General features: G+C 42.6%; 1 protein-coding gene across 3 annotated transcripts in view; it reads right to left on the bottom strand.

The window, feature by feature from the left end:
• The window catches only part of anks1ab (ankyrin repeat and sterile alpha motif domain containing 1Ab), a 197,066-nt gene that overhangs the window by 120,344 nt on the left and 50,448 nt on the right, over window positions 1-26,274 (bottom strand). For all 3 annotated transcript variants that reach the window (XM_042342162.1, XM_007894134.2, XM_042342163.1), the window contains exons 3-9: window positions 26,111-26,267; window positions 22,651-22,713; window positions 11,682-11,978; window positions 11,364-11,439; window positions 10,437-10,538; window positions 9,815-9,907; window positions 9,168-9,334 (exon numbers count right to left, since the gene is read on the bottom strand). In XM_042342162.1, coding sequence (XP_042198096.1) covers window positions 9,168-9,334; window positions 9,815-9,907; window positions 10,437-10,538; window positions 11,364-11,439; window positions 11,682-11,978; window positions 22,651-22,713; window positions 26,111-26,267 — 955 coding nt within the window. The remainder of the gene's footprint in view (window positions 1-9,167; window positions 9,335-9,814; window positions 9,908-10,436; window positions 10,539-11,363; window positions 11,440-11,681; window positions 11,979-22,650; window positions 22,714-26,110; window positions 26,268-26,274) is intronic.

Genomic DNA, 26,274 nt, shown 5'->3' with positions numbered 1-26,274 from the left:
ACAGAATATAATGTAAAGTGAATTGACTGTATATGTTGTGGGCGAAATGCAGTAGCCAATTGTGCACAGGGGTCCCCACAAAAAGTTGTGGTTTGAGTGACAAAATTATTTTTTTTTGAAGGGAATATTATCCCTGGAAAGCAACCCGCCAATCGATGAACAACCAGGATCTAACTTATAGCTAGGTAAACAGAGGCGTGTGGATTAAGCATTTGCCTAAGGATTCGTCCTGAGCAGAACCTGTGTACTCTCGCTTGCTACACCACTAGGCTACAGGACTCCATCTCACTGACCAGCTTCCTGCAAAAGCACACTGCAGGTCAGCCACGCCAAGCACTTCTAGTGAAGCACATGCCATCCAGCCTGTGACAGAAGTAACGTCAGCTGAGACCTGACAACTTGGAAGCACGACCAGCATTTTTCTCCCCACTGACTGGCTATAACACAGCCCCCAATTTTATGGACCATTAAAATGAGTTATAATGCGGGTCACCCTGTATTAATCCTCACAGTTCCTGTTCAGGAAGCTCAGTAACACATTGTGAGCTCCGGTTGGATGACACACAGAGAATATAAAATGGAATGTACATTAATCTATTCAGATGATTAAAGATCCAATGGCACTATTCGAAAAGAGAGTTTCTCTTCTGGTATCCTGGCCAACAATCACCCAGATAAAATCGGTTACTCAATCCATGATGGTTTGTGGGACTCTGCTGTGCGCAACTGGCTGCCGCATTTTGCCCACAAAATACACAGTCAATCCACTTTGTAGTATATTCTGTGAAGAGCTTTGTTATCTCAACGATGTGATAATACGCGATATCAAATGCAAGGATTATTATTATTGATCTAAATAATCCTTGTATTTGATATAGTGACTTACCACATCATTGATATGTCTCAAAGAGCTTCACAATATATACTGTCAAGTGGATTGACTGCATTTTGTGGGTGAAACGTGGTAGCCAGTTGCGCTCAGCAGTCATCAAAGCGCTTCAAAGGATTTATTGCAACATGTATTTTATAAGGGAACTCAGCAGCCGATTTACACATAGTAATGTCCCACAAACAGCCAAGAGGTGAATGACCAATTTTTTTATCTGAGGGTTTATTGGCCAGGACACTGGAGAAACTCCCTTTACTTTTCGAATAGTGTCCACCTGAAGAGGCAGACAGGAGATGGCATCTTAGTTTAACGTCTTTCCAAAATACAAAGTTCTTCCAGCACTGCATCGGCTCAAACTCAAAGCCTTGACGTGGGATTGGAAGCTGCAACCTCCTGATACAGAACCCAGCATACCATGTTCAGATAAATCTGAAGTAATCTGTCATGCATGTGGCCAAGATATCAAAGTTTTAGTTATAATTATACACCTTACATTTGATATGACGCTTTTTACGTCAGCAGACACTGGTCTCAACTTCACAGGATAAACTGTAAAGTGTAGTGATTATGTATGTCTGTAGGCGAACAGCCAATTTAAGCACAAAAATATACCTGTAATTTACATTTGTACAACACCTTTCATGTTGGGAAATAATACTATATTAACAATAAACCACAAACAGCCATAAAGTGAATGACTAGGTTTATCTGAAGGATTGTTGAGCTGGAGACAGGATAAACTCCCTTCTCTTTTCAAATAGGATCTTCATGCTACAGGATGTTTTTAACATTCAGCTGAACCAAGCACATGGGACTTTGCTTTAACCGATGTGAAGAATGGCAGCTCCAACAAAGCAGCACAGTCTCAGCACTCCATTGGAGTGTCAGCCTGGACTATCACCACCTTCTGACTCAGAGACGAGAGTACTGGAAGTTGAGCCAGGCTGACACACAAATGTTTGTGAAAAGTTAGAGGCTTGAAGGAGTGTGGGATTAGGGCAGACTGTGCGAATGAATGAACACATTGGTCTGAGACCCAGGGCAGACTTGATGGGTCGAATGACCTCCTTCTGTGCCATAAATTTCTATAATTTTATGATTCTGTACCGATTCCTTTTGTGGGGCTTAAACCCACAACCTTCTTGTGACGGTGGTGAACCAACAAACTCGATTGAATACTCGTTCAAATGGAGACTGAATGTCTGTTAGAATGTTGCCTTCATGTTTGCATGGTACTGTTTCAGTCATTTACACCCCACAGGTAGCAGGATGTTAAAGGATGTTGTTGTCTGAAAGGAGGGCTGATTTACATGAAAACTCATTGTCTGTAAGCATGTGTATTTTGTGAGTGTGAGAGTACACGCACAAGGTGATAAAATACAAGGCAGAAGAGTTACACCTTGGAGGGACTTGTAACAAACAAGTGGGTCAGCTTGCTCCTCTGCTCAAACCGTAAGTGCCAGCATTTTATGTATTACGACTCCGACTTAATTTTTGGGGTGTTGTTAAAATTTATGCTTGTGTCCATTAAATATTTGAAAGTTATTTCGAGAAGTGCGTATTTTAAATGTGTTAATATAAATGGGATGCTGGTTTTGTCCTCCTGACTCGAGAAGCCGGGAACTCTAATCACTGAAGCATTGGGTACAAAATATCAAGCTCCATGATATTCTGACTCAGGTGAGAGTGAACCAGGCTGATACAGCAACTAGAACTGGCGGAAGTGGACATAGTCATCGTGCGTTCATTACATTCAGGCTCGACTATGCAAACTCGCTGCTTGTCGGCCTCTCCAACTCCTCCCCCCACAAGCTGCAGGTCATCCATGTCCTCTCCCGCACCAGGCACCTATCACCCCCATCCTCGCCTGGCTCCACTGGCTCCCTATCACTCAGAGGATACAATTGAAGATCCTGGTTTTCACCTTCAAGGCCCTCCATGGCCTTGCTCTTCCCTACCTCTTTGACCTCCTCCCAACCTGTCCACTTCCTCCACTCAGCGGGCTCCATTCTGCTTCACAACCTCCACGTTGCCCGCCCCACCATTGGCAGGCGGGCCTTCAGCCTCCCTGCCACTCTGAAATTCCATCCCCCAGTCCCTCCGCCTTGCCACCAATGGAGCATAATAAAAGACTTTTAAAAATAAATAAATTGCTCTATTCATGTTGAAAAGAGATTAGTTATCACATTAATTGTGTTACAGCACAAGTCGCACACGTTTTAACCAATCTCAAAGAAGGCGTTTTACATCTAGACTTACAATAAGCTTCCATTATTGAAATGTGCGAGTACTGAAATAGAATTGCAATGCAACATCATCCCATTGCTCAAAAGAAGAATGCCATCACCTTATCATTATTAGCCTCTTCCTTCAGCCCGCTCAGATCAAAATCCTATTGCCCTTGGCTATTTAATAACTATAACTTTTCAAATGACATTCAGTCTAACGCTACATGACTGTAAAATAGATTACTTTACACAGCAGTTCATTTGGATTTTCTAATTACAATCTTAAAGGTCCAAACAACATCAGATTGCAACACACTGCTTGGAAATAAATGAATATTAAGAAGTTAATCTGGAACAGCACAGTATGTAAAGCAGCGAGGTTAAGGAAATTTTATGCGTCTTTTCTTCAGAAGATAATCACTAATTAATCCCAATTCTGTATACTAATGTTTTTTAGTTTTTTCGGTCCATTTAATTTGTTTGTTTAAGATGCCCCCTATTGGCTACATATTGGATTTATTGGATTGTTTCATTGTGGTTTCCACCCTGTGCACTCACACCAGCGTGAACATTAGCCAGAACAACCGACTCAAAGCAGCAGGAGATTATCCTCACTCACTGAGGAGAAATACATAATCCCAATCTTCTGTCTGGCACCAGGTCCCTGTCTGATTGAAAAACTGCAGCCAATAAGACAATAAGTCAAAACTTTAGTCAAAATTTACCCATAATTATAGGCAGGAAATAGTGTGCCACCTAAACTGGACATGAACCACTTGTTTTTTTNCCAGAAAATGCTGAAAATTAAAAGATACCATATTTAATCTAAAATTTCAAAGTTAAGTTACTCCAACTCAATTTAGTTTGGACTCAAAGTGCTGCACTAAATGCACTGTAAGGTGCAGTGATTGTAATTAGTATGTGAACGCAGCAGCCAATTTGTGCAGCACGTCCCACAAACAGCCATAAAGTGAATGGCCAATTTTATTTGAGGGATTGTTGGGCAGGACACCAGGAAGGAACTCCCTTTTTTTTTGAATAGAGCCATGACATCTTTAACTTCTAGCTAAGCAGGCAGATGGAACCTCGGTTTAATGTCTCATCCAAAGTACATGCCTCCAACAATGCAGCACACCCCCGGCACTGCATTGGAGTGCCAGCCTCGACGATCCCAATTTGGTACCTGACCCCACAACCTTCTGACTCAGAGGCGAGAGTGGTACTAACTGAGCCGAGCTGACACCGAGAAATTTATAAGCAATTTAGGAAGACTTGCAAGAATAACAAGTTTTGGCCATAAGGTTCGCTGACTTTAGTTATTTGAGGATAGACTGCAAAAAAGAGTGTGGGTTGGAATGTAGAGGTCTTTTAGAATATGTTGAAGATCATTTCTTAGAACAAAAAAAATGCAGTGCTTGATTTGTTGCCGGCCAGGGGCTGTCTTGAAGGTAGGAAACAGTTAATGTATAAGCCCAAGTCTCATGTCAGTTGCATGAAAACCATTTGAGGTCATAATATGGGATGTCGATGTTGAGCATTTTAAAAAGATGAGACTGATAAGGGATACCCAACACGGTTTGTAAAGGGAAGACTGAGGTTAGCTGATTTGATTGTTTTATTTGAAGTAACTACAAATGTGGATAAGGGAGATACAGTAGATGAGTTTTGATTTGCTTTTAAGGTGTTCAATAAGGGTACACATAAAAGATTTGCTGCTAAAAATTAAGGCACATGGAAAAGTTCAAAAATTGATTGAAGAACAGTTAAAAGTCAGGCGACAGAAATTGGGAATTAAGGGATGTTTCTCTAAATGACGGGATCTCTCTTGTTCTCTCCATATATAAATATATCAATGATCAGGTTGCAGGAGTTTAGATGATGCAGTGAGGAAGAGGAAGAGACATTGACAAGATTAGTGGAATGGACAGATTGGTAGTGAATGGAGCTCAATATAGAAAAATATGCTGAATTCTGTGAGAAAGAATAGGGAGTGGAGTTATACCCTGCACGGTGGAATTCTCAATGGAGCAACAGAGAGATCTTGGGATGTAAACACATCTATCATTTAAATGTGGGATTGAAGTCGAGTTGGCTATTAAAAAGGCAAAAAGAGGGTAAGCAAAGAAAGGGTATTGGAGTACCGGAAAAGAGAAAGGCTTTTTGGAGGACCAAACACTAATATGAAAAACAGCCAAAAAATAGCCTGCTGTGTGGTATATTTCCATGGTTCTATGAGCAAAGGATGTTGAGTTTAAACAAAAAATGTATTTGGGTTTAAAGCTCAGTTAAAGCTACTTACTCTATCATTGCATTAAAAATGAGCTGTTCCCCTCAGATTCTACATTCAAATATTTCTCTGGCCACTAAAAGAATTCCAACATTTTACTTACTAATCACACAACTTCAAGATTGTTCAATTAATAAACTTCATTTCTGTTCAAGGTCACAGCTCCCTCTGCTGGATATTCACATGTACTATGTTCTGCTGTAGCTGAATGGAGTTTCACATAACATTGGATTACCATAACAACAAAATTACATTTGTATAGCGCCTTTCACGTCGGAAGGACGTCCCATGGTGCTGGACAGACAGAGTTACGGACCCAAGCTGAGGGTCGGGGTGGGGGAGGGTGGAGGGCAGGGAGATCGAAAGCACAGTCGAAGAGGAGGGTCTTGAGGTAGGTCTTGAAGGTGGCGAGGGGGTGAGACGGAGGGACTGTGGGATGGAGTTCCAGAGGGTGGGTGCAGAGTGGCGAAAGGCCCACCTGCCGATAGTGGGGTGAGAAAGGGGGGGATGTGAAGCAGGCCGGAGCCTGCTGAGCGGAGGGAGCAGACAGGGTGGTAGGGGGTTAGGAGGTCGGAGAGGTAGTGGAGAGCAAGACCGTGGAGGGCTTTGCAGGTGAGGACCAGGATCTTGAACTGTATCCTCTGTGTGATGGGAAGCCAGTGGAGTTGGGCGAGGATGGGGGTAATAGGTTCGCGGATGCTAGTGCGGGAGAGGCCATAGGCTGCAGAGCTCTGGATGATCTGAAGCCTGTGGAGGGAGGAGTTGTGGAGGCCGACAAGCAGTGAGTTTGCATAGTCGAGCCTCGATGTAATGAAGGCGTGTATGAGGGTTTCGGCCGCCTGCAGTGTGAGACAGACTATAAATATCATTTTAGTTGGAACACCCTTATCTCTGGATCAAATGACAATGGGTTAAAGCCCCGTATTGGAACTTGACCCAGTTGTCCAGGCTGATACTCCAGGGTGGTACTGCAAGTGTGCTGTCCTGGAGGTGTGCGATCCTTCAGATGAAACTCGGCTTAGGTGGACATCAAAGATCCCACATCATCATTTGAAGAGAAGTTTCTCCCAAGTGTCCTGGCCAAAAATCCCCAAGATAAATTGGTGACTCATTTCATGGCTGTTTGAGGGACTTTGTTGACTCCAATTTGACTGCTGCCTTTTCTGTAGCTAGTCACTACCCCTGACGAGCAATTTTGTGTGAAATGTTTTCGGATGTTTCGACTTCTAGGCATTATATCAAATATAACAAATTTAACAAAATTATACATTTCATGAATAAGGTAGAACACAAACAATGAAATATTCCTCAGTCTGCTCACTTAAGAGGGACATGGGTTTGAGCAGTCCCTATCCAGTTCCAAGTGTGTGTTGGCTCGTGGAACAAAGTTGCTCTTAACTTAATACCACTCACCCGAGAGAAATGAGGATTGCTGACGTGGAGAAAAGAAAATATTACATTGGTGTGGGAGGGATAGCCCTGTTGAACTGGGGCTGAGGCAAATTATTGGAACAGGTGAGGAGCTTCGCTCTGCATCTTATTCTATACCTGATCTGAGAGCTCTTGATTGAGTTCGGGATGGGGAAGAGAAGAGAATTCTGCTAATCAAATTCCTGTCTGTGCTGGCGTTCACATGTCAGATCAAAATCCCATTGCAAATTGTTAAATTTGTTATATTTGATATAATGCCTAGAAGTCGAAACATCCCCTGGAGAGGTCAGATTATTAACCAACAGAAATGTGCATCTCTGATACCTAAAATGAGAAAGTGTCCATATGCCAGCACTGATGTATCTCAATGTAATGATCAACATAAAATTCCAACCAAATATCTTAAAAGTTGTCTGAATAATGATCCCTTTAAAACCTGTTAAGTGCTGGTGCATTCTTGCACAACTGGACGTTTATGGCAATTGCACTGAATTCACATTTATTCAGCAAAAGTGTGAACATAAATAGTTCTGTTCTGTTCACAATTGGCTGCCACGTTTCATCCACAAAATATGCAGTCAATTCACTTTACAATATATTCTGTGAAGCACTTTGAGATGTCTCGAAGATGTGATAAGTCGCTATATCAAATGCAAGGATTATTATTATTATGATAGTTCCTAAAATAAATGGGAGTTTTCTTCCCTTATAATTTTTATGAATGATGAAAGTGACTTCCTGCAGGACAACCAAGACAAACTGCCTATCTCACTCACAGACAATGGTATCCACTGTGAATTTTCACCACTTCCATTACTGTCAATGGCTGTCACTGCAGGGTTACATTTGTACAATTCATGAAGCCCACCAGACAAGATACTCAATACTTTGTCACTGTCAGTAACAATTCCACTCATCACAGGAATACGGAATTGCACATCACCAAGAAATATTCTCTTTGTGGATTTTACACGGTGGATCATTCAATCCTCTTCAACCGCCTTTCCTCCCACCTCAACCTCCAAGGTTTTGTCCTTGACTGGTTCAGGTCCTACCTTTCATACCGCCTCCACTTCGTCTCAGCTAACGGCTTCTCCTCCAGTCCCCGTTCCGTCTCTAGCGGTGTTCCTTAGGGCTGTCCTCGGTCCCCTCCTCTTCACCCTCTACATGCTCCCCCTTAGTGACATCATCCGCAGACATGGGGTAAATTTCCACATGTATGCGGATGACATCCAACTCTATCTCTCTGCCTCCACCCTCAACTCCAGGACTACTGGCGTCCTGACCAACTGCCTGTCCGACATCAAGTCCTGGACGAGGGACAACTTTCTCCAGCTGAACGTCAGCAAGACCGAGGCCCTCCTGATTGGCTCGCGACAACGCCTCCGCACCTCGGGTGAAGGCAGCATCAGTATCCACGGCTGTACACTCAACCTCACTAAGCCAGTCAGGAACCTGAATGTCTTGTTTGACCCTGAACTGTCCTTTCCCCCCACATCCGCCCCATGATTGGCACTGTCTACCACCACCTCCGCAACATTGCTAGATTCTGCCACTGCCTCACCCCTCAGGCTGCCGAAACCCTCACCCACGCATTTGTCACATCAAGGCTCGATTATGGAAATTCCCTCATCGGCCTTCCCAACTCTTCCCTTCACAAGCTGCAGATCATCCAAAACTCTGCAGTTTGTGTACTCTCGCGCACCAGGCTCCATGACCTCATCACTCGCCCGACTCCATTGGCTCGCCATCCCTCAGAGGATCGAATTCAAGATCCTTGTCCTCACTTTCAAGGCCATCCATGGCCTTGGCCCTTCCTACTTCTCTGAGCTGCTGACTCCCTACCAACCTGCCCACTCCATCCATTCAGCGAGCTCCGGCCTGCTCCATGTTTCCCGCCCGACCCGCCCTACCATCGGTGGCCGGGCTTTCAGCCTCTCTACCCCCACACTCTGGAATTCCATCCTATGGTCCCTTCGCCTCACTTCCTCCCTTGCCTCATTCAAGGCCGGTCTCAAGACCCTCCTCTTCGATCATCCCTTCGGTCGCCCTCCCACCTCTCTGCCTTCCCTCACCCCTACCCCACCCCTCTCCCGTACTTGGGTCCTGTCCTCTGACTGTCCAGCACCTTGCGACGTTCTCCCGATGTGAAAGGCACTCTATAAATGTAATTTTGTTGTTGCTACAACATTTATAATAATAATCATCGAATATATCGGTTGAATTATCACTTATCAAATATATCTGTTAAATTGTCAATTTGATTACAAGTGAAATACCGAATTCAATTCAAAATTGCCATAAGCTCACATTGCAGTCTTGTAGTACTGACCTTGGTAACTTCACAATTTGAAGTAGGATCTTTGTCCGAGGCTTTCAACTTTGTCAAGTTGCCCACAGCGTACGATGTTGCATCACACAACGCTTCATAGGGACACTCCTCGTCTGATTGGGTTTCAAATTCTGTGATGAGTTTGGTTAGCTCCATTTGCTCCTCACCTTCAATTCAGGGAAAATATAAAATATAAATCTAATCCATTTTAATGGAAATGTACCAAAATAACAACGTGGCGCTCTCAAGGTGAACCTTAAACCGAGCCTTAGAAAAGCTACCTAACAGCGATTGTATGTGCGCTCATTAATGTAAGACATCCTCAAACCCTGCTACACATAACATGTAGCATTCACTATACCCCACAAGGGACGGTGCCATTTGGAGAGAACGAGTGACCCAAAGGAAGAGAAAATCTAGAACAAGAGTTCTAAAAGCAGCGAGGCACCCTATTGTTCTATTCAAATATAATTGTGTAATAATGAGCTTCCCAATCATCCAGTTAGTAAGAAAATAAGGCAACGAGCATCCTTGAGGCTTACCAAACATAAAGGTATTATTTTTCAATAATATATTTCATTGACTTCTTCAAATACATGAAATGAAGAACCACAGGATAAGAAGTTTAAACAGTAAACCATCTTTACCTTTGGGGTTTTGATTAATTGGCTCAGAAGTAGGAAATGGAGACATTCTTTGTGCCTGAAGAGTTTTTTCAGTGTTCTTTCCTGCCATATGATCTAGAAAGAGAACAGAAAAAAAACAAGAGAACCAACTTTGATAAAGCAATGTGAAATAATTGCTATAATAATAATAAACCATGCATTTGATATAGCACCTTATCATGTTGTTGAGACATCTCAAAGCGCTTCACAGTAAAATGATTTGACTGTGTATTTTGTGGGCAAAACTGGCATGCTGCACCTCAGATAGACTTGTCCCTGGTCAAAGGCCAATGGTTAATATCCACCCCAGCATTATCTACCTCAACGTTATGAGATTCTACTTTGAGGTTAAAATAGTCCTGTGGTTTTAAAATATGTAACCAGATCAATAAAGCTTAGATAATAAGGATTATGATTATGATGAATATTATTATTATTATTATATAATGAACACGGTAAAGGCCAGGGAACAGGTCGTCTACTGATTAACAGATAGGAGTCCTTGAGAGACCAAGATTTCAAGTCAGGATAGTTTTTTTTTAAATTAATGAAGGTGCTGGGACAATACATTAATCATCTTACATCAAAAGTTTTTTTTTCAAACCTTGAATAAGAGTTGCAATCTCTTTACTCTTCTGAGATGGATGTTCCTGCACGATTTCTAATGCAGTCTTCCCATGGATCTCTTTAATATCAACGTTGATTGCTAACAAAAGAGCAGCATTCACATTTAATCAATAGTTCAGGAACGTTCCAATCTAAACAATAAACCAATGTTACCCATCTGAGTGGTAAACTAGACAATGAGTCACAAACTATGGCAAGCCACACAACCCACATAGGCACAGCACCCAGAAGAATCAAAGTGCATCCTGGCGAAATGGGAGAGAAAAAGGGAGGAGGGCGGGAGGGTGGCTGGAGGAAGGAGGATAGTTTGAACAAGAATAACAAAATAATTTGGCAGCAGTTATTTACAACAACATGCTTCCACAAAATCTATATTTAGGGCTTGCTCAGAATTTTAGTCTTGTTTCTTAATCAAAAGGGAAAAGCGAACCTAGGCAGCTGTATTGTATTTCTCTGAATTTGAAGAGGAAGAAGTCAGAAGTTTTCGTTCCTAATCAAAACCACCTCAATGGTATGGTCTTCAAGAGACCCTCTTATTTCCCTCCCCAGGTCCTGCCATACAAACATCATGGATTCACACAGATTTGAGAACAGCTTCAATCACTTCAATTCAGACAGATGCAATGAAGCAATGTAGGAGCAGATCCAAAGTTGTGCACCCCCATAAACCCTTCCTATGAGAGCGGCAGCAGCTTCCAGCCAGGTTTTTTTTCAGGGCTGGGTAATCCTGGCTCAGCTCCCAGGTTAATGCATCCTACCAAATCACTTTTTTGAAGTCCAGTTATAACTTACAATGGAACGACTGATTGCATTGCAATTTTTTGTAAATCTGCCCACTATGTTTGTACACAAAATTAAACGGCACAAAATGGACTGTAGTTTTGTATTAATACACAAAACTTACCAGAGGCCAGAAGTATTTGGACCACATCTGTCTTTCCAAACAAGGCAGCCTCGTGCAGGGCACTACCCTTCTCTGTCTGAGGGAAGAAGAATTTTCATTTTAAAAGACAATAATTACTCGTACTGTAGAACAAGTTGCCAAATGTTTCAGTCAAATTTGTAAAATTTGCACTTGATTAGTGTCTTATGTCAAAATGTCTCAACATTCCACACAATTAGTTACTTGAAGTGTATTAATTGGCATAATTAAGTCAAACACAGCAGCTAATCCACAGAAGCAAATTTCACAAAAGTTATGAGATGGATGATCACCAGGTACCTGGTAGTTAATGTCCATTCCGGATTCCAGAAGGATCTGCACGACTGCTTTTTGCCCATTTCTTGCTGCCAAGTGAAGTGGTGTGTGTTTCTTGGTGTTACAGCTCAGCAGGTTTGGATGGGCATTTAATAGCATTTTCACTACCTCCAACCTCCCATAGTGAGCAGCCAGGTCCAGCGGAGTCTCAAATTTGTTGTTTCTCATTGTAGGATCTGTGAGCTCTTCAAGAAGAACTTTGACAACATCTGAATGACCATACTGTGCTGCACAGTGCAAGGCAGTCTCATTGTCATTGTTCTGTTACAAGAGGGAAGATGATAGAAATACACAAAAATATTAAAACCGCTCGTTATTCACCAGAACAAACTAATTAGTGCTTTCACATTACAGTGTAAAGATTGGCCTTGAATTAGCATAATACAATGATCAAAACACAACCGTGGTTTTGTGAGGTGCCATATACCTTGACATATCAAACGTCAGTAAGTTCTCTAATTTTTGTAGTTTAGCATTTGGGGGAAATGGATTTAATTTGTGTTAATTTGTGATTGAGGATAATAGTTAATCAGTTCTCACAAAGCAAAACACTTTTCTAACACTGAATGCAGGCAAAATGTGGGTCTCTTAACTGCCCGGCTAGCAATTTCTCTGAAAATGAGACTATAGGGCTAGCCTCGATAGTGTAATGGATAAGGATGCAGTTTATCAACCAGGAGCTTGCTGATCAAATCCTGCTCTGCGCTGAGTATGTCAGTCTCACCGTCACAGAGGAGGGGATAACCAGCTGTGGTTCCAGCTCTTGGTCAGTACCCTCTACTGGTTGAGCACACGTGTGGCAGCTCGGTGAGGTGAGGTCAGGCTCAGCCGTGACAGTCCATCAACACTCACTGTCAAGGCTCACAAATAAATAATGGTAATTTCAGTGGAGACCCGGAGAGCAAAAAAAAATTGACTCACTAAATTTAAAAATAAAAAAAAGCACAATTACCATATCTGTGGAAGCAAACTTTCATCCATCAAAGTGAAAGACTAAACATATATTTTCAATGCAGTTCAGCACACATAAGTGCCACTTCATATAAACGGAAACAAAGAACAAGCATGGGGGTGGGGGGGGAGAAGCAGATTACAATGCACACAAATAAAAGACTGAAAAAGACAACATTTTACAACACATATTGCAGTAGTTCAAAAATATACCGATTTCTACACACAATTGCAACGTATAACAGCAAGATTAATACTGTGTGATAATTACAGACTATATTTTTGGATTTGGGGCGGATATTTGTGCAAATTCAGAAAATGTACATGAATTTTTAAAAGCAGAGCTAATTCTCACATTCTGAAAAGCAACAAATGCAGTGAATTTTACAATAAATTCAGAAAAGTGAAAGAATTTGCAAAGTTTTACAGGCAACAGAAAAATTAAATGAAAACAGAGTAGCTACTTAAATCAATAAAAAGTGAATGCAACTATTATCCAAGACACAAGTTTGGGTGGTTCCTATTTGTAAGGAGATTAGCAAGAAATCCTACATGTAAAGGTTTATCCCAAAACATGTATCAGATGCAGAAAAGATGCACTTTTTTTCAGGTTTGTTTTATAGTTGTCTTTAGTCATGAATCTAGATGGTCCAGAGAATGGATAATGATTGCTCATTTCAATTCATGGAGCCTGTGAGGAACCTGTCTTATTTCGATCCTCAACTCTCCTTTTCCTTTCATCTGGGCTCTGACCACTTTCCTCTTTACAACATTGACAGCCTCTGTCAATATTTTATCTTCCCCCCCACCCCCTCAACATCTACGTATGTGAAACCGTCATTCACGCCCCACCCTATCTCTCCTTTGAAAATGTACCCATAAACAAAACTTTAAACTGGACCTTCAGCCACTTCCCTTCTACCACCCAGCACGGACTCTCACTCAGTCTTTATAAAGCACTTGACATTCTCACAATGTGAAAAGCACTACATAAATGTATAATTTGTTATCTCTTGTGCAATGCATTGTTCAGGACAGGCAAGTGCCATCTACAACTAATTTGCTTTCATTTATGCAGTATCAGTTCAGAATCAGTATTTTGGTCCAATTCATTCTCAGCATCCACTTCTCTGTAGATCTGAATAATCATAAAGAGTACTATCATCCCTAAACCTCAATTTGCACGTGTGATAAAACAAATGGCTTTCAAATGAGAGAATTTTTGCTGCACAATTTATATTCCCATTTAATGTTCAAGTCATGGATAGAGAGGGACATGAAATAGTGTGAAAAAGCCATATAGAACAATTGACAATGCAGACAAATAATATACAAACATGAAGCAAGGTATACAGACATAAAAGAGACAAACCGTTCAAAGTGACAATCAACAACAGATTGTAAAAANTTAAACAGAACTAAAAATACAAGATCACAATCAATGCTCAACTCTCAACAAGGAAATTCCTCCTGCCAAACCATTACTCTCAAAATGCCACCATCTGCACGATTACTGTATTCCTAGAGCATGCCATGTGACATTCCCCATCAGTCCAGGTTTCCTATCAGTCTATAAAGTTTCATATGAAGCACACTTTTCAGAATTCATTCTTGTTATGCAATGTTCCACGCAGTCCATAAACGTTACCTATCCACCAAATATCCTATTGATTCCCAATGATTTTGTTTTGTTCAGCCGGGTGTCTTACATACGTGGAAACCCATCACGATGCTTAAGAGTATCCAAACCAAGCTGAGATTTCCACGCATCTCACCTATATATGGAAATCCCAGCGATAGATTGATGGAACGCGCACTCTCTCCCTGGAGGGCCGCATTCTGCTTACCTAATTCCGGAAAGTATTAGGCACAGGTTGGCAAGTGCCATGTTAGTGAGTCAATTTAACGATGCTGTATTTGTGAAATATCCAAAAAATTGTGTGTGACCAACACAAGAGTTTGAAGAATAAATACAAATGGAAACTCTCTGTTAAGGTCTGCAAACAGTCAAGACATTATGACCACATTAGCAGGTTGATCTGACTGGGGGAGCGAAAAGCTGAAGGCCTGACCACCAATGACTGGTTAGTTTCATTTCAAGTCAGAACAAATTTATAACAATAACACACACTTTTAAAGCCCTCCATGGACTTGCACCTCCTTATCTCTGCATCCTATCAACACCACTTCAAACTGTCTGCTCCCTCCACTAAGCAGGCACTGGTGGTTAGGCCTTCAGCTTTTTGCTCCCCCACCCACTGGAACTCCAACCAGATTCTCTCCGCCTCATCCCCTCCGCCCAGTTCAAGACTTTCCTCTTTGATCAATTTTTGGCCACCCTCTCATCCCCCCCCACACCCTCCACCCTTCTTGATTCCAACCCCCAACTTGGGTGCAAACCCATAACCGTCTAGCGCATTGGGGTGTTCTTCACTTCATAAATGGAATTTTGTTGTTGTTGCATTTGATATAGCATCCTTTCACATCAGGACATCTTAAAGCACTTCTCAGGATTTACTGTAAAATGTAGTGGCTGTATTTTGTATTTCTAAAGAGGGTGACATGGCAATTTTCCACACAGACATGGAGTGAATGACCAAATTTACCTGGAGGATTGTCCTGCTAGGACACTGTGAGAAACTCCCTTCTTTTGTCCAGTAGTCCCGTGGGATCTTTAATGTCCACCTGAACAGGCTCATGCGAATGACAGTACCTCCAACAGAAGTACATATTTGTACTTAAAGTTTATGTGGGACATTGTTGTGCACTTTGCCCACAAAATACAGTTATTACACTTTACAGCATATTCTGAGAGACACTTTGAGACGTCTCAACGACATGATAAATCGCTATATCAAATGCAAAGATTATTACTATTGTTATTTGCCGGAGCAGAAAATAGAGATTCGAAAACTAGGTGGAACCGAGATTGAGATGTCAGTCCTAAGGGCAACAATATTGACAGTTGATACTTCTCACAGGACAGACAATCAACAAGTACTGTTGTGGAAATCAGCAGTCTTTATTGTATAATAAAAATCCCACCAATGTCACCACTGAATGCGTCTTGCCAAATCATGGATCCTAAATGGTATGGCAGCACTTTATGGGTACTACATGGCACTATTCTCCGCTGACTTCTCTCTCCTCTCATCTCCCAATGTCTCCCTCCACATCACTCCGCCACCAACACCCATGGCCACCCTTTTGACCTGGTGATTACCCCCACGGGGCCTCAGCCTCTCAGACTTCACCATCACTGACAAAGCCATCTCGGACCATTACTTCATCTCCCTTAATTCCTAAATCCCTCTTCCCCACTTCCATCACTTACCGCCCCTGGGAAAAAAATCTCCCCACCACCCCTCTCCGCTACATTCATCTGAACTTCTCTCCCTCTGGGCTTCCTCCCGCAATGACCTGTCCTCCTCGGTCACACTCCTCCACAATACCCTCTCCACCATTCTCGACGCACTTCCCAAACTCCTCTCACTTCGCGAACTGTCTCCTACTCACGGAAGTCACCTTGGTACACCAGCCACGTCTACTCCTTTAAGGATCAGGTGCATGCCACTGAACGTATCTGGCTCAAATCCAACTTAACAGTCCATCGACAGATCTGGTTGGACCTTATCAAATCTTACCACTCCGTTCTCACCTCTGCTAAATCGTCATTCTACTCCAAGATAATCTTGAAGGCCAAGGACAACGCCAGGCTTCTCTTCTCCATCACCAACCGGCTTCTCTGCCTACCCTCTTCTCCAACGCCAATTGTGAGGAGTTGCTGGACTTCCTCGAAACCAAAGTCGAGGGGATCCGCTCAGCTGCCTCTGTCCTTCCAACCACTAACCCCTCACACCCCAACCCCCTCACTCCCTCCACACCTTCGAACCTGTCACCATCACTGACAAGGCCATCTCTGATCACCATTTCATCTCCCTCAACTCCCATATCCCTCTCCCCGCTGCCTCCAAACCTACCACCATCTTCTACCGCCCATGGAAGATCTCCCCGCAATCCCTCTCTGCTGCCCTGGAGTCCTCTGATCTCCTCCCCGTCTGGCCCACCTCTCTCAACAATCCATTCACTGCACTCACTCTTCTCCACAGCACCCTCTCCACCATACTCAACGTCCTTGCCCCCCTCACCTCCCGAATTGCCTCCTATTCTCGATCCTCACCCTGGTTCACCAGCCACCGTTGCTTGCTTAAGGGCCAGGTGCGGTCTGCCGAATGAACTTGGTTCAAATCCGGCCTAACAGTCCACCGCCATATCAGGCTGGACCTGATCAAGAACTACCACTCCACCCTCACCTCAGCCAAATCATCCTTCTATTTCTGGTTAATCCTGGAGGCAAAAGGCAATCCCAGGCTCCTGTTCTCCACCTCCAACCGGCTCCTCCGCCCTCCCCAACACACCTCGCAGATACTTTCCTCCCACTCTCACTGTGAGAAAATGCTGGACGTCCTCGAGTCCAAAATCAAGGGAATCCGCTCAGCTGCCACTGCCCTCCCAACTTCCACCCCCTCCCTACCCCCGCCCCACACCCATCTGACAATTACCCATCCCTCTTTCCACACCTTTGAACCTGTCACCCCCTCCTCTGTCTTCAACATGGTAACCTCCATGAAGTCCACCACCTGTTCCCTGGACCCCATCCCCACCCTTCTCCTTAAATCCCAGCTCCACCTCCTTGCCCCACTACTCGCCGATATCATTAACCTCTCCATGTCATCTGTCACTGTTCCTTAAAACAGCCACTATCCACCTTGAAAAAACTTTCCTTCGACCCATCACAGCTATCTAGCTATCTGGCCCATCTCAAATCTCCCTTTCCTATCCAAGGTCCTTGAGAGAGCCGTTGCCTCCCAGCTTCACTCTTTCCGCTCCTCTCACTCCCTCCATGAACCCCTCCAATCGTGTTTCTACTGCTCTGGTCAAGGTCACAAATGACATCCTGACCATGTGTGACTAGGGCTCCCTCTGCCTCCTCATCCTCTTCGACATATCCGCCGTCTTTGACACCGTGGACCACTCAATCCTCTGTCTTGTTGATGTTCAACTGTAGAAGGTTAGTTCTCATGCAGGACTTGATGTCTGACAGACATTCTGTCAGGACAGCAGTGGTCCTAGAGTCCAGGATGGAGTTAGAGAGATAGAGTTGGGTGTCATCCAAATACATGTGGAAATTGACCCCATCTCTGCAGATGATGTCACCAAGAAGGGGTATATAGATACTGAAAAGGAGGAGACTAAGGACAGAGCCCTGAGGAACTCTGCACGAGATGGTACGGGGGCTAGAGGAGAAGCTGTCTGTGGAGATGAAGTGGAGACAGTGTGAGAACTAGGATCTGAACCATTCAAGGGCAGAACCGTTGAGGTGAGAGGAGAAGCAGTGGACGAAGATAGAGTGGTCAACAGTATCGAAGACAGCAGAGAGGTCAAGGAGGATGATGAGGCAGAAGGAGTCCTGGTCGCAGATAGCCAAAATGTCATTTATCACTTTGACCAAAGCTGTTTCTGAGCTGTGCGTGGCACGGAAAACCAATTGGAGGGGTTCGTGAAGGGAGTGACAGGAGAGGAAGGAGCAAAGCTTTCAGGACCTTGGAAAGGAAAGGGAGGTTGGAGATGGGGTGGTAGTTTGAGAGCAGGGATGGGTCCGGGGAGAGTTTCTTAAGGACAGGAGTGATGACGGCTGTTTTTAGAGGAATGGAAATGGTACCATGGACAGGTAGAGGTTTATGCGAGTAGGGGGCGCAAAGAGGTGGAGCTGGAGGTAAGGAGAGGGAAGGGGTCAAGGGAGCAGGTGGTCCGTTTCATGTGTGTTACGGTGGTAATGAGAGAGGAGGGTGCGACAGCAACAACAACAAAATTCCATTTATAGAGCGCCTTTCATGTCGGGAGGATGTCCCAAAGCGCTGAACAGTCAGGTGTCGGGGCCCGAGCATGGATGAGGGGCGGTGTAGGGGTGAGGGAAGGCAGAAAGGCGGGAGGGAGACCAAAGGCATGGTCGAAGAGAAGGGTCTTGAGACCGGCCTTGAAGGAGGCAAGGGAAGAATCGAGGCAAAGGGACCGTGGGATGGAGTTCCAGAATGTGGGGGCAGAGAGGCTGAAAGGGCGGGATGGGTGGGAGACATGGAGCAGGCCGGATCCCACTGAACGGAGGGAGCGGGCAGGTTGGTAGGGAGTCAGCAGGTCAGAGAGGTAGGAGGATGGCCTTAAAGCTGAGGACGAGTTCACTAGTCTACCAAAAATTCATATCAACACATATACAAGATCATTTGTTATCCTGCCCAGCAAAAGACATGATCACGCAATTTCAGGTTGCACTATGTAGAGATCAGAACTCTAAATCTCCGCAGAACACAGAGATACATTTGTGAATCAATTATACAAGTTAAAATTTAGGAACCTTGGACATACCCCAACTTAAACCGTCCCGTTTGCTACTCAATCGGTAGCACTCTTGCCTCTGAGTTAGAAGGTTATGGGTTCAAACCCCACATTGAAACTTTAAACTGACACGCTAGGTTGACACTCCAACAAAGTGCTGGCAATGCTGGTAGTTGGAGGTACTGTTTTTCGCTGAACATAGTACTGAGGCCCAATCTGTCTGTTCTGGTGCACGTTAAAGATCCCATGGCATTACTGCATCTCTTGGTGTCCTGGGCAACAATCCCCCAAAATAAAATTTGTCATTCACTTAATAGCCTTAATAGTAGGACGGTGCTACGCTCAAACTGACTGCTGTGTTTGCCTACAAATACACAGTCCCTAAATTCTGTGAAGCAATTTGAGACATCTCGACAATGTGATAAGGTGGTATTCCTAAGAATTATTATATTTACAATATATCCTGCTAAACATTTCAGACATTCTCGCAATGTGAAAGGCACTGCATGAAATTCAAGGATTTCTAAAATATATTATTTATTTATTGCCTAAGGGAAATTTTCAGCAACTTGCATAATATCTTCGAGTGCTTCAAAGTGGCGGAGCTTAACGGCGAACCGGGGAAAGTGGGCAGAGTATTGCTGGCATGGTCAAAAAGGAAGGTTTCAGATGCGATGTGAAGAGGGGAAAGGAGGGCCCAAGACGGAGGGATTGAGGCAGAACGCTCCAGAGTTTCTGGGTATAGTGGCTGAAAGCACAGCTACCAGGGAATGAGGAATGTTTATTTGTCAATCCCAGTTTCAAAGAAAGAAATGAGCATTGTCAGTGGTGTTACAATAATCCTTATACAGTGGAATCCACTTCTTCCGGAAGCCGGTTAACCCCAGATCTCGGGTAACTTGAACAAAATGGCCAGCCTCGATTCAGTTATATTCTCGCCTGTTTTTAAATATGCTGGTTGATTCAGGTGTAAATCCGGTTAATCCGGGCAAAATGCTGCACTGATCACCGCTGAATGCACTAACTCGGGCTTTCTGTGTCTTCCATTCAAGCCAGGATATAGATGGGAGGAATCAATTTGTGATTGACAGCGGACTCCAGCCATTCACAAACGGCTGAAGTTACGTTGTCAATCAGTGAGGGGGGGGCGCAACGTTATTACATATGATTATGCGGGGGAGCCACAGCTTCCCCTGTATTTGGTGTTGTGTCTTTCATGTCAGCACGTTGTCGCAGAGTGCTTCATAACAAGGAAGTGATGTTTCAATTGGACAGGGCCTTGGTCAGACCCCCTATGGAGCACTTTGTTCAGCTTTGGGCACTGCACCTCAGAAAGGGCATACTCGACTGGCTCCGGCCTCCTGTTGTGACCTCCGTTCCACCACCTGTGGCCCGCCTTCCGCCATTACACCCCGAAACTCTGGAACACTCTTCTTCTATCCCTCTGCCTTGCCCCGTCCTTTACCCATCTTCAGGTCATGCCTGAAGACCTTCCTCTTCAACCGTGCCTGCAGTCACCTCCCCTCCCACTCCACACCCCACTCTCCCGCCACCGGCTTAACATTTTGCATATAAATGCAAGTTGTTGTTGTTGTTGATGATGATGTTTACGACTGAATTTGCACAGAAATTACAGAGTATGCTTCAGTGGATGTTTACTGTATTTGCTGAGCTTTACTGTGGGTGGATATTGATGACACTGAGTGCTAACTCATTTTACCACTTAATGGCATAGGACAGTTCCCACAAAATATAATCAGTCCACTTTACACTATATGTTATAGGAACAAGAGTTGGCCATTCAGCCCCTTTAATCTGTTCCACCATTCTATCAGATCACGTCTGAGCTGTACCTCGGCTCCATATCGCATGATTCCCTGACCTAACAAATATCTATCGATCTCTGTCTGGAAAGTTCCAATTGACACCCATAGCTGTTTGGGGGAAGAGTATTCCAGACTGTGTGGGAAAATATGCTTCCTGATTTCACTCCTAAATGGCTAAGCTTTTATTTTAAGATTATGCCATCTTGTTCTGGATTCCCTTATCACGGGAAATAATGTTTCTATATCTACCCTATTGAGTCCCTTTAACATTTTGAACACCTCAATTAGAACACCCCTCAACTTTCTGAACTCCAGGGAGTACAAACCGAGTTTATCCAACCTATCCTCATAACTTAACCCTTTCATCCTTGGTATCATTCTGGTGAATCTGCACCCAACTCACTTCAGGGCCAATAGAACCTTCCTGAGGTACAGTGTCCAAAACTGAATGCTGTACTCCAGTTCAAAATATTAATCGCAAAATATTAAACAAAAGTATGTTTGAAAATTCATCTCACTATCACTGGCTTCTTCCAGGCAAATAATTCATCCAATTTGTCCCAAAGACCCAAAACAGCTAACCATTAAATTCTGTTGCATCATTTCTGAGTAAAATACAACAACAAGATTACATTTATGTAGCGCCTTTCACGTCAGGAGGACATCCCAATACAAAACCCATTTATGAGAATGCATCAAGTTTGGCAAACCTAACCAGACACTTTCTACATGACAAATTAAGTAGGTACGTCAGCAGCACTCAATACCAATGTGGGAAGATTTTTGTACTAAGAAGATTGTGTAACTAGTTATAAAAAGACAGGAACCAGGGTTGGGTTGTTGCACTGACACATGGGGTTTCTACTTCATTCCACGACTGTTTGTTGGACACTGCTGTTCACAATTGGCTACCACCACGTTTTGCCCACAAAATATGTTCTGTGAAGCGCTTTGAGACGTCTCGAGGAAGGGATAAGGCGCAATATCAAATGCAATTATTATTTTCCCAACTGCTGAGTTCTCAATCTTTGTTAAAGTGGGGATAACTGAAGAGCAGAGATCAAGTGCTCCCCAAAGGGGTGGGTGGGGGGAGGAAAATATATAGCAGTTTTAGTCGGGTGCTCATGTGCACTTTTCTCAGTACAATGTCCAAATTGCAAGTGTCCTTTCAGCTTGGTATACTGTGCGATACAAAAAAAATCAACTTGGAGTAACAAATACACGCGAAAGAGATGTTAGGTCAAAATCTAAATCGAATCTCAATTCTGAGAATCCACACGCATATAACCAGTAAACTGAGAGAAAAAAAACAGACCTGCTGAAGAATTTGGCTGTGAATCAACCTGCCTATTCTCATTTCAGAGTTTAGTATGCACAGCTATTGCTGAAGAGCTGAACGTTAAATAGGTTAGTATATGCAGAGCGGATATTAAATTCAGCTGTTAGCTGCTTAATAAAATGGGTGCATTGAACTGAAAGTCTAAGCAAATCCAAATGTACAAGTGATCAATAAAAGCACTTGAGTCATCTCGACTTTAATCATCGTTGTGCAGTGCTTAGATAACTCTATATTTGCAATACGCACAAAAATAGGTGCAATTTGTCTCAGTAATGCAAGCAATCACAACACAAAACACAGAACATGAAAAGAAGAAATCACAGGTATAAAACTGAGATAGCAACAATGATGACAAGAACAGGAAGATTGGGGTGAAAGAGGGGCAAGGGGAAGAAATATGAAACAGTGATATGCGTCTACACACCTTTGCATTCATATAAGGGTCAAAAGGGCCATACTTTTTGAGGTCTTTGCTCTCAATAGTATTCTATGGGGGAAGGAAAGAAAATGCAAATGAAAAATAAGGTTACACTGGAAAAAAAGATGAATGAACTGTGATAATGTAATGATAGTTTAAACAGTTTGCAGATAAACAGTTAGAAATTAAGATAATGGGAAAAACAGAAGATCTTGCCCTGAACTTCATCAAATAAGTTCAGCTCTATTTTAGATTTTGGCCTTAAAATTTTGAAAAGACAAAGCTAAACCATTTGGACAGAAATAAAATCATACACAACGAGTGATGCACACCAGAGATCAGAAATGGACTATACAATAACTTTCATTCTCCAGTTTAACTTAAAATGCTTCAATTTTCTTCACGGACTCAGCTCCCAAAAGTAGCTATTTGTTTGATCAACCAGCAGTCCAATTTCGTCGTCATTTCTGGCAACATAATTTTTGTATATTTTAAAGGTTTATAATCTGATCACTGCTGCTCAATATTAAGTATATTCACAAGGCTGGCATTTTCTTCAGACCTAGAAATAGGACTCTTAAAGCAGCAGCTTTCAGTGAACTGAAAGCTTAACTGACTGAGCAGTTTGTATCTCTCGTGTGCATCCCTGCTACAAACAGAACAGTGAACAGTTTGCTTTTCTTATTCACCAGCAATATCATCACTGGGACAAGACACGACTTCTGGATTCTGTAAAAACTGGTACCGTATACATGCCAATTTTTTTCGAATAGTGTTGTGGTTTTATACTTAAATCAAAGCTGAAAGTATCTTGCCTTGGCTCACTTCATATTCTGGTGTAATTTTTTTACCCAAATGCAAAGTATATATGCACCAAAAACTTTCAGACCAGTTTTTACAGCAATTGAACTGACCAAATTAATCCAGATCAAACTGAAACTTGATACGTATTCAAAAGTGACCTGAAAAAAGGGGTCAAAGCTTTCGATTTTGTTGACATGGCAGCACAAGCATGTGTACACAGAAGATGAAGCAAAACTATGGAAACATCATGCAGGCAGGCATAGCACATACAGCACTTGGTGTGGCAAGGTCATCAGCATGCTGCACCATCACTTAAAAATGCCAGCCGCTGAGCACTGCAGCCCATAGCCTGGCCAGGCCATAGGACTGGGTTTATCGTACCTGATAACAAAGTGAAGCAGACCATTTCAATACTAGTAAAATTCAAAACATATTATACTGTACTTTATCATCTGTGTGCCACTACTTGTCAACTAGTACACAATGGCCTAGAACAAGGCAATTTAGGCAACTTTATCACTTCTCGAAAAGGTTGAATTGGCTAATGTCACTTTTAATCCGAAATTAACAACATTCTGAATCGCTCTGACAAATAATCATCTTATTTTAATAGTTACATTGGTCCAATAGTAAGTAAGTACTTCAATTATGGATTAAAGGCAACTTAAAGTTGTGTATGCTAAGTTTTAGTAACATTTAAACATACCTACATCAAGTAAATATTGTACACAACAGTGTTTATTCAAAACTCACAATGTCCACAACATTCTCGATCTCCAAATAAATCAAAGCAATTCCTTTCAAATGTCTAAGAACTAGGCACGCTGCGACCCATTACTGACAATTGTTCAGTGCTGTCCAGAGACCTGACACCTCAGTGTAATGTTTTGTTTTCACAAGTTTCGTAATTCAGCAAGCAATAAGAAGTAAATTTAGGGATCAAATGAGAACAGAAAGCCAGTTGTAATGCTATTATGCACCAATTTTCTCTTTGAATAAATGGCAAGAAACAGATCAGTTCTCTGGTTCAGTACCAGTACCATTTTACTGACTCCTTGAGCAGGAAACAGAACTACCAACAAAGACATCTACCAAGAATAGAACATTATCACAAGAACGATTTGCCCCAAAACAAATCAAATTTCTGTAGCAAAATGAAATGAGATTTGTCAAGGTTTAGTTTCAATAGCCCTTTAATGAATTTCAAAACCAAATGATGATCTCCTAAAGAACCGGATAGAAAAATGGTTTGGAATATACAAATAGCTGCATGAGTTCTGCTTCAAGCATAAACCTGACACCACATCACCAGAGAAAGGTTGTGAGGAAAACTATATAAGGAAATCCAATTTAGGAGTCGCTCTGGATTTTCAACACAATGGTAAACCCTGTTTCAAAGTCTTTCTCCCTCAATAGTCAGTCCAACCATAGGTTTGGTAGGCTTCAGTAAAGGATTTATCCTGACAATTTTGAAGGATGATGAGACCAAGCAGGGACTGTCACATCGAAGTCTGAAAACCTTGGTGCCTTGATCACGGAAGGCAAACTTTCTGTTTTTGTTGTCAATGCTTGCTCACTTGTGAATTTCACACCAAAATTTTGTCGGTACAATGGGTCAGTCAATTCAACCCGTCAGTTAACATATTTAGTCATTATTCCCCAGAGTGACAGCACATTTCTGAAAAGCAAGCAATTTGTCCCACTCCTTAAACCTTGGTGATGTTTCTCAGAATAATGGATCTTTATTTACTTTGAGCAAGAGGAAATTTCTCCTACATGCTAATCCAGAACACAGAGTAAAACACGCCATTAGCCAATCTAACTTCCCAAAATAATATTTTGGCACATCATCTAACCCTAACCCTACCCTAGAATAATCCTAGAACAAGCCTGGGCATAGCCAAGTGTGCGAGGACAGTGAAGCGAATGGAGCTGGTCCAGGACACACCCAGTACTTCAGTCATCAGAGGTATGAGAAGAAACAACCTGATGGGCATGGAGGGGTCAGGGGAAGGGAGAGAGAAGAATAACAATCTGGAACTATGTGGAGGAATGTATTATGTTTGAAATTAGACAGATTGAGGAATGAGATCATTCTAGTAATGCTAACATTCCACCCTCAGGCTTTTCTCTCATTTAAGATTCTTGGTGAAATTATTTCCTTTCATTTCTTTTGATGTTTACTGCATTTGCTTGAAAAGGTTTCATTAAAGCACCACCGCAGGCCATTGATTATTCTTTCTGAAGCACTTCCATTATTTTTTTTAACCCAAAATATCTAAAGGAAGTATTTTTATAACTTCTGGGTTCTGTTTTTTAAAAAAAATGAAAAATAACTGCCCAGGGGCATCACTTCATTCTGAGATCTCATTTGTGTGACAATGTATTAGTTTCCAGGGTTAAGCTCCTATTTAAATGAAAAAATACATCCGCTATTATTGCAAGGCATTTTCAACTTCTGATTCTATTAACTAAAACCAATTTTTTTTTTGAGTGACACTGTTCTAGACCCCAGCGGTCTTCATAGGTTTGGATTCAGCTGAATGTTAATTGCAAAGAAAAAATTTAAATTGAGATAAGTCACGATGGACAACAATCTTAAAATCTTAAAGTACGTACTCGCTGCTCCCCACTCCCACAAAACCCTCTAAAGATTTCAGACCTGCTCGTTGACTTTTGCATGGGAGGGTCCTTGATGAATAAGAAGTTTGACAATCTGTGCATCCCCTTTCCACGCAGCCAAGTGAAGTGGGTAACATCCTTTGTTGTCTGCAATGTTAGTGGAAGCTTCATTCTTTAGCAGCATTTCAACCACCTCCCTGAAGC

The sequence above is a fragment of the Callorhinchus milii genome, unplaced genomic scaffold (assembly GCF_018977255.1).
Source record: "Callorhinchus milii isolate IMCB2004 unplaced genomic scaffold, IMCB_Cmil_1.0 Scaffold19, whole genome shotgun sequence".
NCBI lineage: Eukaryota > Metazoa > Chordata > Chondrichthyes > Chimaeriformes > Callorhinchidae > Callorhinchus > Callorhinchus milii.
The sequence above is the reverse complement of the archived record's forward strand: the minus strand, read 5'-3'. Positions and strand labels throughout refer to the sequence as shown.